The sequence below is a fragment of the Myotis brandtii genome, unplaced genomic scaffold (assembly GCF_000412655.1).
Source record: "Myotis brandtii unplaced genomic scaffold, ASM41265v1 scaffold334, whole genome shotgun sequence".
Lineage (NCBI taxonomy): Eukaryota > Metazoa > Chordata > Mammalia > Chiroptera > Vespertilionidae > Myotis > Myotis brandtii.
The window spans coordinates 594915-605664 of record NW_005362885.1 but is presented as its reverse complement, the minus strand read 5'-3'; the positions used below and the strand labels follow the sequence as shown (position 1 = coordinate 605664).

The 10750-nt window shown below is 56.9% G+C and overlaps 1 protein-coding gene across 2 annotated transcripts in view; it reads right to left on the bottom strand.

Annotated features, from left to right (window-relative positions):
- Positions 1 to 10750, bottom strand: part of NADK (NAD kinase) — a 21066-nt gene that overhangs the window by 7849 nt on the left and 2467 nt on the right. Inside the window, exons 1-2 of one of the 2 annotated variants that reach the window (XM_014543794.1) lie at positions 1023 to 1165; positions 84 to 299 (exon numbers count right to left, since the gene is read on the bottom strand). In XM_014543794.1, the coding sequence (XP_014399280.1) occupies positions 84 to 265 (182 nt within the window). In that variant the 5' untranslated portion in view covers positions 266 to 299; positions 1023 to 1165. Of the gene's footprint in view, positions 1 to 83; positions 300 to 1022; positions 1166 to 10750 lie in introns of those variants that run through there. The other variant, XM_005871289.2, reaches the window with a different exon arrangement.

Here is a 10750-nt window from a genome sequence, read left to right as displayed (position 1 = left end):
CACCACTGAGGACAGAGCTGAGCAGCGCCGAGCGCGTGTGTGCGTGCAGCTGGGATGTGCTGGGCCGAGGAGGGCCGTTGTACCTGAACTCCTTGGTGCTCGCCAGGGCGGGCGAGGCAGACAGGCTGCGGGACTTGGCGCGACCCCGGATGGGGTGGCCCATCAGACCGTCCTCATCCCCGTGGCAGGCAGCACAGCGGTAGGAGGACGTGTCTGCGCTCAGCCCCCTCCGCACGTTGACTTTCTCCGGCTCCATCTCCATCATCGATGAACAAGGGCTTCGGTCCAAACACCAATCCCTTAATTTAATAAAATAAAGCAAGTAAGAGACGACGCACAGAGCTGCGCACCGCTCCTCCCGAAGTGCTGACGGGCCCCACCAGGGCCCGCCCCGTCCCAGGCGCCCAAGAGCTCAAGAGTGTCCGTGGTTCAATGAATCAGAGGATTCAAAAGGCCAGAAGCGAGAGTGGCGACGGCACTTCTCTCACGAACCCGGTGGGACACAGCAGTTAAGAGAGAGAATCCAGGGGCATTTGAAACGCCTCTCAGTCCAGAAAAGCTGAACAAACGTAACTAAGGCGGCAGCAGGCACACTGGACTCGGTGCCCTGCAAGCAGAGCCTGCGCTTCCGTCCAAGAAACAGCCACCAAGCGGACCCGTTTCATCCGCGAAGAAAGCCTCAACCTCCGAACCGCGTGAGCGGCCAGGAACCCGCGGCGGAGCAGAGGCAAAACCCGGGCCACCGGCTCTTCCCACCCACTCGGCGCTCAGCTCCGCGTGGACACAGCACCGGCCAGAAAAGAAAGGCTCCGTGTCAACAGGAAGCCGCAGCCTGGCCGCCGGGATTCCTGAGCGCGAGCGGGAGGAATGCGCTCACACTCACTCACCAGGGCCGGAGTCAAGGAAGCCTAATAAGGCCGGAGAGGTGACAACTTGGATCATGAAGTGATTTTCTAAGAAAATTCCCGACTGATGAGAGAGAGAGAGAGAGAGAGAGAGAGAGAGAGAGAACAAACACTGACCTCCCCCAGTGCCGGGGCCGTGACCCCGAAGGTGTCCCTCCCAGGAGTCAGCGTGGAGGGAGGACAGGCCCCGGCTGAGGACGACCCCAGGCCGGGGACCAGCAGGGTGAGGCCACACCAGCCTCCACAGGAACAAGCGGCCAGGCCAGGACACACACCGTCCAGAGCAGGGACGCAGCCTCCTCCTCCAGGAGGCAGGGCTGGCACCAGCGGGGCGTGTGGGGAGGGGAGGAGGGCGGGGAAGGGGAGGGCTCTGGGCAGGCCTGGGCTGCCAGGGGAGGTCAAAGGTGATGGGATCCTTGAAGGCACCCCACCCCGCACTGCAGGCGCCCGAGGAGCCCTGAGCCCCAGGTGACACTGTCCTGGGGGTGAAAGTCACTGAGAACCAGAACCACCGAGGGTCCGACAGCCCCCTGGACCCGAGGCTCCAGTCGAGGTGACGGAAGCACCGAGGCAAGATGACGAGACAGAACAGCATCGGAGGCGGGACTGCGGCAGGTGCAGGGCCTTCTGTGTAGAAAGCCTTCCGGAAGCTACAAGTGACTACACCCAACAGGCGAGCTCCTCAGCAAGGCTGCAGGAGGCACCGAATGCATACAAACCAACAGCACTTCTGTAAACCAGCAACCAACACTAAGCTGGGCTTCAAAAACACCAGACCCGGCACTAAAGCACAGCACGTGTAGGGGCACAGCTGACAGTGTGGGGCCTGCTTCCCAGGGTCAGGTGAGCGGCCTGGGCCGGAGCGGGCAGCACACAGCTCGGGCTGGAGTTAACCAGCACCAAGTCGCACGTGTGAACTTCTCATCAGACAAAAGGCCCGAGACTCGCAGTGGTAGGTGGTAGGGGCCCTGCTGTGGGATGTTTTGCGACAAATACAAACTATCTAAAGTGGGGCACTCCTGCCACTCACACCCTGTGACATGTCAATTACGCCCCAAGAAGAAAGTTGCAGAATCTATGCAGAAAAGACAGAAGGCTGCTGACAGGTCAGAGGAAACAAGTGAGGAAGGACAGCCGCTGAGGACAGGAGGGGACAGTTCCCTCAGTCCCGTCCCCCGCCCTCCACACTCACAGGCCCCCCCACATCCACAGCAAACCAGCGGCTTCCCTGTGAGGAAGGACAAGCTGAGCCTACATCCCTCTGGAAGGGGAAGGGACCAGGCCCGCTGAGCCCGGGGGAGAGCAGCGCTGCCGTGAGCTGCATGTGGTGCCGACACAAGACGGACAGACAGGCCAGGGACGGAGGACACCAGCGCTGGGCAGTCTTAGTGGCCGTGGCTCCAGCGCTGGGCAGTCTCAGTGGCCGTGGCTCCAGCGCTGGGCAGTCTTAGTGGCCGTGGCTCCAGCGCTGGGCAGTCTCAGTGGCCGTGGCTCCAGCGCTGGGCAGTCTTAGTGGCCGTGGCTCCAGCGCTGGGCAGTCTCAGTGGCCGTGGCTCCAGCGCTGGGCAGTCTTAGTGGCCGTGGCTCCAGCGCTGGGCAGTCTCAGTGGCCGTGGCTCCAGCGCTGGGCAGTCTTAGTGGCCGTGGCTCTGTCGAAGGCTTTTAAACAGAACACGAAAAGCACAGACTAAAAGAAAGCGAACCTCGTTATGACTGAAATCTTTCACCTTCACCAGACCGTTAATACAGGGAAATACAAGCGGTGGGTGACAGAAAACATCTGCTAAACACACGTGACAAAGGATTGTAGCAAGAATATGTACAAATGCCCTAACCGGTTTGGCTCAGTGGCTAGAGCGTCGGTCTGCGGACTCAAGAGTCCCAGGTTCGATTCCGGTCAAGGGCATGTACCTTGGTTGCGGGCACATCCCCAGGGAACGCCTGCGCCTCCCCCCGCGGTCCCCTCTCTCCCCCGAGGTCCCCTCCCCCCCTTCCACTGGGTCTCCCTCCCTCCCTGACCTACAACTGAAGCTACAGACACTGACATTGTTCTGCTCAGGCTCTCGGGGCCTAAAAGGTCCCCCAGCCCCTAAGGGCTGCTGCCCCAGAGGCTGGCGCTCAGGGGACAGGCTCGCTCAGGGGGTGTGCAGGAGGCAGCTGATCGATGTTTCTCTCTCATTGATATTTCTAACTCTCTATCCCTCTCCCTTCTTCTCTGTAAAAAAATCAATAAAATATATTTTTTAAAAAAAGAAATATGTACAAACTTTCAAAACTCCGCAAACAAGCCCATTAAAAACCTGGCCAAAGCTGCACAGACACCGACAACAGCAGCCACAGGGAAACGCAACCAAAACCAGTCAGACACCACGGACGCCAGGCAGAAAGGCGGGTCTGAGCGCTGACCGCAGCCTGGGCCGGAGAGCGAGGTCTCGGGGCCGGGACCCACAGGCACGGCCGGGGGAGAGAGGACACGCAGCCTGGCTGGAAGTTTCTTAACATGTTACACACACACCTGCCCAGGCTACAGCCACCCCACCCGTGTGCGCCCCAGGAACGACACGTGTCCACACAGACCTGTACGCAAAGCCTGGGCACCCCACACCCAACAGCCCTCTGCTCAGGTCTTCGCTCCAACGGCACCTGGTCCCCTCTCTCCCCCGAGGTCCCCTCCCCCCCTTCCACTGGGTCTCCCTCCCTCCCTGACCTACAACTGAAGCTACAGACACTGACATTGTTCTGCTCAGGCTCTCGGGGCCTAAAAGGTCCCCCAGCCCCTAAGGGCTGCTGCCCCAGAGGCTGGCGCTCAGGGGACAGGCTCGCTCAGGGGTGAGCACTCAACCAGGAGCTGATGCCGCCCCAGGGTGGGGCCAGGAGACACAGGACTGAACCGGTGGAGCCCCCACTGAGGAGCCAAAAGAAGGGGGTCTGGCAAGGAGCCTGGAGGAAGCTGGAGGGTGAGGTCGAAAGGCAGGATTGGCAGGAGGACCACAGCCAGGGACAGGGCTTGACGGTGAAAACCCAGGTGGCTCCCTTACTTCCTTATTCAAACTGCCCAACAGCCACCGCACTGAGCATTGGCTGGTACTTCCCTGGATTAACCCACCCAGGCCTCCCTCGACCCCAGGAGGCTCCAGGAGTCCTCCCTCGACCCCAGGAGGCCCCAGGAGTCCTCCCTCGACCCCAGGGGTCCTCCCTCGACCCCAGGAGGTCGGCACCACAGATGAGAGGAGTGACCCCACATGGGCCCACACTGAAAGGGTTGTTCAGACCTAAAAACTGAGTCATGGGCTGGCACCCAGAGGCCTGGAGGCCGCCCCCACGAACGCAGAGGCACCAGCAAAACATGTCAGTCTCCTCTGACCCGCTCAGGGAGGCCAGTCGACAGCCCGCAGGCCTGGAGAGGGCCCCGTCGGCCACGCTCCAACAAGGAAATGGTTCGAATTGGGCCCAGTGATGTCTGAGAGCCCACAGGGAAGGTGGCAGAGCATAGGAAAAGCACCTGGGGCAGACACGGGGGACATGACAGGCGTCAAACACCAGGGCAGGCCACCCACCCTGCTGCCCTATCTCCCCCTGCCCACCCCCCACCCCCCAGCGGAGCCAAAACCAGGAGCAGGGATGGGTGGCATGGAACCAGGCAACCACACCACCACGCCCCGGGCCAGGTCGCACAGCTGGCATCTGGGCCAACACTCCCAGGCCCCTGCTCAACCACAGCAGACACAGCAGGGAGGCCCAACAGAGACCCAAGGCCTGAGCTGGCCAAGGGCCCTGGGAGGCGAGAGGACCCTGCAGACGCAGCTCCTCGGCCCATGGAAACAATGCCTGCCGTCCCCGCCCAACACTCTGGCCAGCAGACCTGAGGAGCACAGGCAGGGCCGGCATCAGGCTGCAAGGAGCTGGACCCGTGTGGAAGGCAGGCCAGGCCGCCTCCAAACGCCCAGAGGTGAGAGAAGCCGGGGAAATAATGCCGATAAAACGACAACGGAAATGGCTGGGCGTGAGCTGTGGTCACTGAGCCTGCGGCCTGAGCCGGCGGGGAGGCTGTAACCCTAGAAGCACGTGGAAAACTCTCATTCCAAGAAGGGACAGAAATAACTACCTGGTAAGGGTACTAGGCCTCGATAAGATAAGGCAAATGAATGAATTAAACCCATGATGCCAAAACGTTCAAAATGGTTATAATTTTATAATCATTAGATTTTTGTGTATTTTGTTTGATGTTATGGGTAACATACTCAGAAGAATAATTCATTCGATGTAATTATCATTTAAATGGATGAGGGAGTTAAAGTCTGTAACCAGCCCTAACCGGTTTGGCTCAGTGGATAGAGCGGCCTGCGGACTGAAGTCCCGGGTTCGATTCCGGTCAAGGGCATGTACGGTTGTGGGCGTCAAGGGCATGTACCTTGGTTGTGGGCAACATCTCCAGTAGGGGGTGTGCGGGAGGCAGCTGATCCATGTTTCTCTCTCGTGGATGTTTCTAACTTTCTAGTCCTCTCTGTAAAAAATCAATAAAATATTTAAAAAAATAAAAAAATAAAGTCTGTAACCAGTGCTCCAAGTTTAACTTCTAAATTCGTTTATTAGTTAGGAAGTCGGGTACTCAGCATTGTACAGAGCGCCGAGGGCGGGCTCCCTCGCAGGCAGACCACTACCCCAGCCCCGCCTGCCCCAGCAGGCAATGAGGGTCCCCCAGCTGCACCGGGAGGAGCCAGAGGCCCTTTCCCAGCCCAGCCCTAACCCACAGCTCGGCCGGTCCTGGAAGAGCTGGACACGGCTGCTAGAGCTAAGCACGCAGGTGGCGCTGTCTCCGCTTCTGCCTGCAGTTCACGCATTACAGACGTCACTCCAACCCTCGGGGTGATGTTTTATGCTCCCAGAGTAGCCTTACTTTGAACACAATATATGCTTAAAAGGAATAAACCAATCGCCAATGGGTTTGTTCTGGGAATGCAAGGTTGGCTCAACCAATGGAAGGCAGCACATCAGCAAGGCAAGAAGGAAACTCACCTGATGGCATCAACTGATGCACAGAACTCCACACCCGCCTACGACACAGACTCTCCGTTACCAGGAACAGGGAGGACTGTCCTGACCTCGATAAAGAACATCCACAGACACCTACAGCTGACATCCAACCTAATGGTGAATAAGTGAATGTCTTCCCCGACAGGGCGGGCAAGGCTGCGGTCTGCTCTCGCCACTCTGCCCGACAATACAATGCAGAAGTCCGGCCGGCACAACAGGCAAAGCAGATGGAGACTGAAGTAAAAAGTCATCTACCGTCACTTTAAAAATAATGAGATGTGCCCGGCTGGCGTGGCTCAGGGGTTGAGCATTGACCTATGAACCAGGAGGTCATGGTTCAATTCCCAGTCAGGGCACATGCCCAGGTTTCAGACTCCAGTGCCAGTGTGGGCGTGCAGGAGGCAGCCAATCCACGATTCTCTCTCATCACTGATGTTTCTATTTCTCTCTTCCTCTCTGAAATCAATAATAAAAATATATTTAAAAATTAATGAGCCCTGACCGTTTTGGCTCAGTGGATAGAGCGTCGGCCTGCGGACTGAAAGGTCCCAGGTTCGATTCCAGTCAAGGGCATGGTCGGCCTGTGGACTCAAGGGTCCCGGGTTCGATTCCAGTCAAGGGCATGTACCTTGGTTGCGGGCACATCCCCAGTGGGGAGTGTGCAGGAGGCAGCTGATCGATGTTTCTCTCTCATCGATGTTTCTAACTCCCTATCCCTCTCCGTTCCTCTCTGTATAAAAAATCAATAAAATATATATATATTTTAAAAATTAATGAGATGTAAACATAACAAAATATGTAGAGAGCCCTGGCCAGGTAGCTCAGTGGGTTAGAGTGTCATCCCAATACACCAAGGTTGTGGGTTCAATGTCTGGTCAGGGCACATACAAGAAGCAACAAGTGAATGCACAAGTGAGTGAACAACAAACCCCTCTCTCCCCTCCTTCCTTCCTCTCTCTAAAATAAATAATTAAAAAATTAAATTAAAAAACAACCATGTGGAGGGCCTGTGTGCTGAGCTAATGAAACACTAACGAGAGGAATCAGAGAAGATGTGAATCAGGGGACACCCTGCTCCTGGGCTGGAAGGTCAGGCATCACTTCTCCCAAAACGATCGAATCAACTTCTGTAAAATCCGCACGAGACTGCTTTGCAGCGACGGATGAGCTTCTTCTAAACGGGTAGGAAGTGAAGGCACTCGAATAGCTCGCACCATAAAAAGAACAAGGGGAGGCTCGCTCTCTGATTAAGACTTACTTTCCAGCCCTGGCCACTGTGGCGCAGTTGTTGTCCGCACACTCAAAGGTTGCTGGTTTGAGTCCTGGTCCGGGCACGTGCTGGGTCCCCGGCTCCCGCGCGCAGGAGGCAGCTGATAGATGTCTCTCTCTCTCTCTCTCTCTCTCTTCTCCCTCCCTCCTTCTCTCTCTAAAAATCAATGTAAAAAACACACACAAGACTTGCTCTCTAACTGGAACAATCCAGGCCCAGGTCCGGGGAGCAGCCTGAGCCTAGAGACAGGCAGGCCCCGGCCACGCGCTCAGCGACTTCTGCCGAAGGCACACAAGCCGCTCAGCGAGGAAAGAACCTCCACAAATGGTCCTGGTCCTGAGAGCGAACAACCTAAACTTCACAGCAACGACCGTCAGCTCCAAGTGGATCGAATCCATCACACAGTACAAGTGCCAACTAGGAAACTGTTACAAGAAAACACAGGGACTCAGGGCCAGAGAGGACTGCTTATACGCGATATAAAAAGCACAGCCCATAAAAGGGAAAAAAACAGATAAACTGGATTTCACTCAGCAACTTGCTCTGTGGGAGACCCGGTCAAGGATTAAAAACAAGCTACAGACGAGAAAACAGCGAACCAGCCAGCCACCAAGGACGGTGCCCAGGGCGTAGATACAAGACACAAGGATCAAATCCACTCGAACTAGAAAGCCGGAGGAGCGAGCCTGCGAAGGCTCCTGGGCCATGAGGAGTGGCCATGCACCCACCAGGACCACCCAAATGAGGAAGAGCCAGAGAGGGGGCGAGAGCTGTCCTGCGCAGGGGCGGGGTGGGGAGGGAGGAGCGAGCACAGTCCTCTGGAAAACAGTCCGGCAGTTTCTTATAAAAACTGACAGACAGCCCAGCACCGGCAGCACCTGGGCCTCTGTCGCAGAGAACTGTCCCCGTAAAAGCCCGCACGCGGCCCGGCGTGACTGTTGGGTGGAGCGTCGTCCGTACACAAGAGGTTGGGGTTTGACTCCCAGCAGGGCACACACCTCGTCTGCCGAGATGGACCTAAGAGGAGGCATCAAGCTGAGGGCCAAAGCCAGTCGCAAAGGGCCACAGTCTGAAGGACCCTCTCACTGCCCAGCAATCAGCGAGGGGCCGTCGAGCCAGAGAAGGGGCCGGGGCGGCTGGGAAGGGCGGGGCAGGGTACGGGGAGCAGTCACACCAACGCACACACAGCGAACACGCAGCACATGCGGTAAGACTGGTGGCAACGGCAGAGGGTGGTGTCCTGCAGGCATTTTCCCATGTCCACTTCCTGGTGCTCCCATTACTGTGCCCTCCGTGTGGGCGGCAACCCTGGGCGCCGGGCGAGGAACGCTGCTCTCGTACCATTTCTACGGCCTCCTGGGAGTTCGTAAGTATCTCAAAACAGTTGATAAAGTGTGGTAAGCCAATCCAAACCACAAAATGCAAATGTACTTACGAACTGTCTATTTATTACACACTAGAGGCCGATGCAAGAAGTCCGTGCGAGAGCAGGCCCTCGCAGCCCGCTGCCTCCGCCCTCGCAGCCCCGGCTTTGTCCGAAGGTCGTCCAGACAGTCCTTCTGCTATTCAGCCGTTCAGTCGATTTGCATATTACACTTTTATTATCATAGATGATCTAGAAGCTGTTTGATGACCAGGCAGTAAACTGTTTTATAAAATAATCACACTGAATATATTTTTTTTTTTTTCTAAATATATTTTATTGATTTTTTACAGAGAGGAAGGGAGAAGGAGAGGGATAGAGAGTTAGAAACATGGATGAGAGAGAAACATCGATTCAGCTGCCTCCTGCATATCCCCCACTGGGGATGTGCCCGAAACCAAGGTACATGCCCTTGACCGGAATCGAACCTGGGACCCTTCAGTCCGCAGGCCGACGCTCTGTCCACTGAGCCAAACCGGTCAGGGCCACACTGAATATTTTAAAACTTAAAGTGTTCCCTCCACAGCATGCTTCTCTGACAATGGCGAGTCAGGAGCACATTTAACTCAAGTCCGCTTGTGGCTAACTGCTCTGAAAGCTGAAATTCTAACTCTGTCCAAGTTCATTCAAGCTCCTGACAGCAGGAACCTAATTTTAACAAACAACTTCTGCGTGGGGGGAGTTTAATTAGAAAACTGTGCTGGAGCCCAGTAACGGAGTATTCAGAGGCGAAGTGGTGAGGAGACACAGTGAGGTGCCCGAGTAAATGTATAAAAAACTCAACACAAGTCACACACACAGACAGACAGACATGAACCTAAATCATGACTCCGGTGTGAGTTTTCCATGTGCACTTGTTGCCCGGCCGGCGGGGCTCAGTGGTTGAGCTTCGACCTATGAACCAGGAGGTCTCAGTCGATTCCTAGTCAGGGCACAGGCCCGGGTTGCGGCTCGATCCCGTGTGGGACGTGGTGATTCTCTCTCATCATTCATGTTTCTCTCTCTCTCCCTTCCTCTCTGAAATCAATTTAAACACACACACACACACACAAACATACTTATTGAAACTGAATAAAAAAGGAAACTTCATTTGGTCACAGAAATGGGAAACTGTCCAACCTCACTAGTCAGTATTGAGCTGGGGGGGGGGGCCCTAGTACCTCGTCATTTCCTCCCCCCAGGCCAGCAAGGATGTGGTGAGACTGGCCCTCACCAAGACTTCTAGAAAGTTCTACGTGGGGCAGGAGCCTGACCTTCAGCCCACACCTTCCAGCACCAGGGACCTGAAGGGGCTTTGTGAGGGGCGGCAGCACCCTCCGGGCAGGTGAGGACACAGGGGTCTGCCCAGCAGGCCCTCGCCCACCTGGTCCCCTGCAGTGAGCGGGCACCCCGCACCTTCACCCGCTGTGATACCGCCATCTACCTGTCCTGATGCGCGGAACGCGGAGAACGGCAAGGAGCGGAGGGTGCCACCGGGCAGCCACAGGCCACCAGCAGGCACCAGCTGCCTGCACTGGTCCAGCACCCGGGGCCTGAGGCCCTCAGTGGTCAGCAGGGCAGGTGGGGTGGCGGTGAAGCCCAGGAGGCGGGGGCCTGTCCCCGCGCCCCCCAGCCCCCCTCCAGGGTCCCTCTAGCAGCTGCGGTAACAGTCAGGCCTGCAGAGAAGCAGTGATTTCAGGTCATAAGGAAATAGGCCGCGGGCGGGTCCAGGGTGTGGCTCAGTGGTTGAGGGCCGACCTATGAACCTGAAGGTCACGGTTCGATCCCGGGTCAGGAGTCAGGGGTCAGGGGTCAGGGCACACGCCGGGTGGGATCCCCAGTAGGGGGCGTGCAGGAGGCAGCCGATCAATGACCCCCTCTCATCACTGATGTTTCTCTCTCTCTCTCTCCCTCTCCCTCTCCCCTCCTCACTGAAATCAATAAAAATATGTTGGGGAAAAAACACACAAAAAACAACACATAGGCCACCAACTCCCATGAGCACCGCCGGCCTCTGCATTCGGCAGGTTGCACCTCCTCATCCGAACGCCGAGCTCCTTGCTTATCGAGGGCACGGCCCCCCCTCCGCGTCCACCACCCAGGCGCCCCAAGAATGCTGCGTGGCCGGCTGGGGGACCCC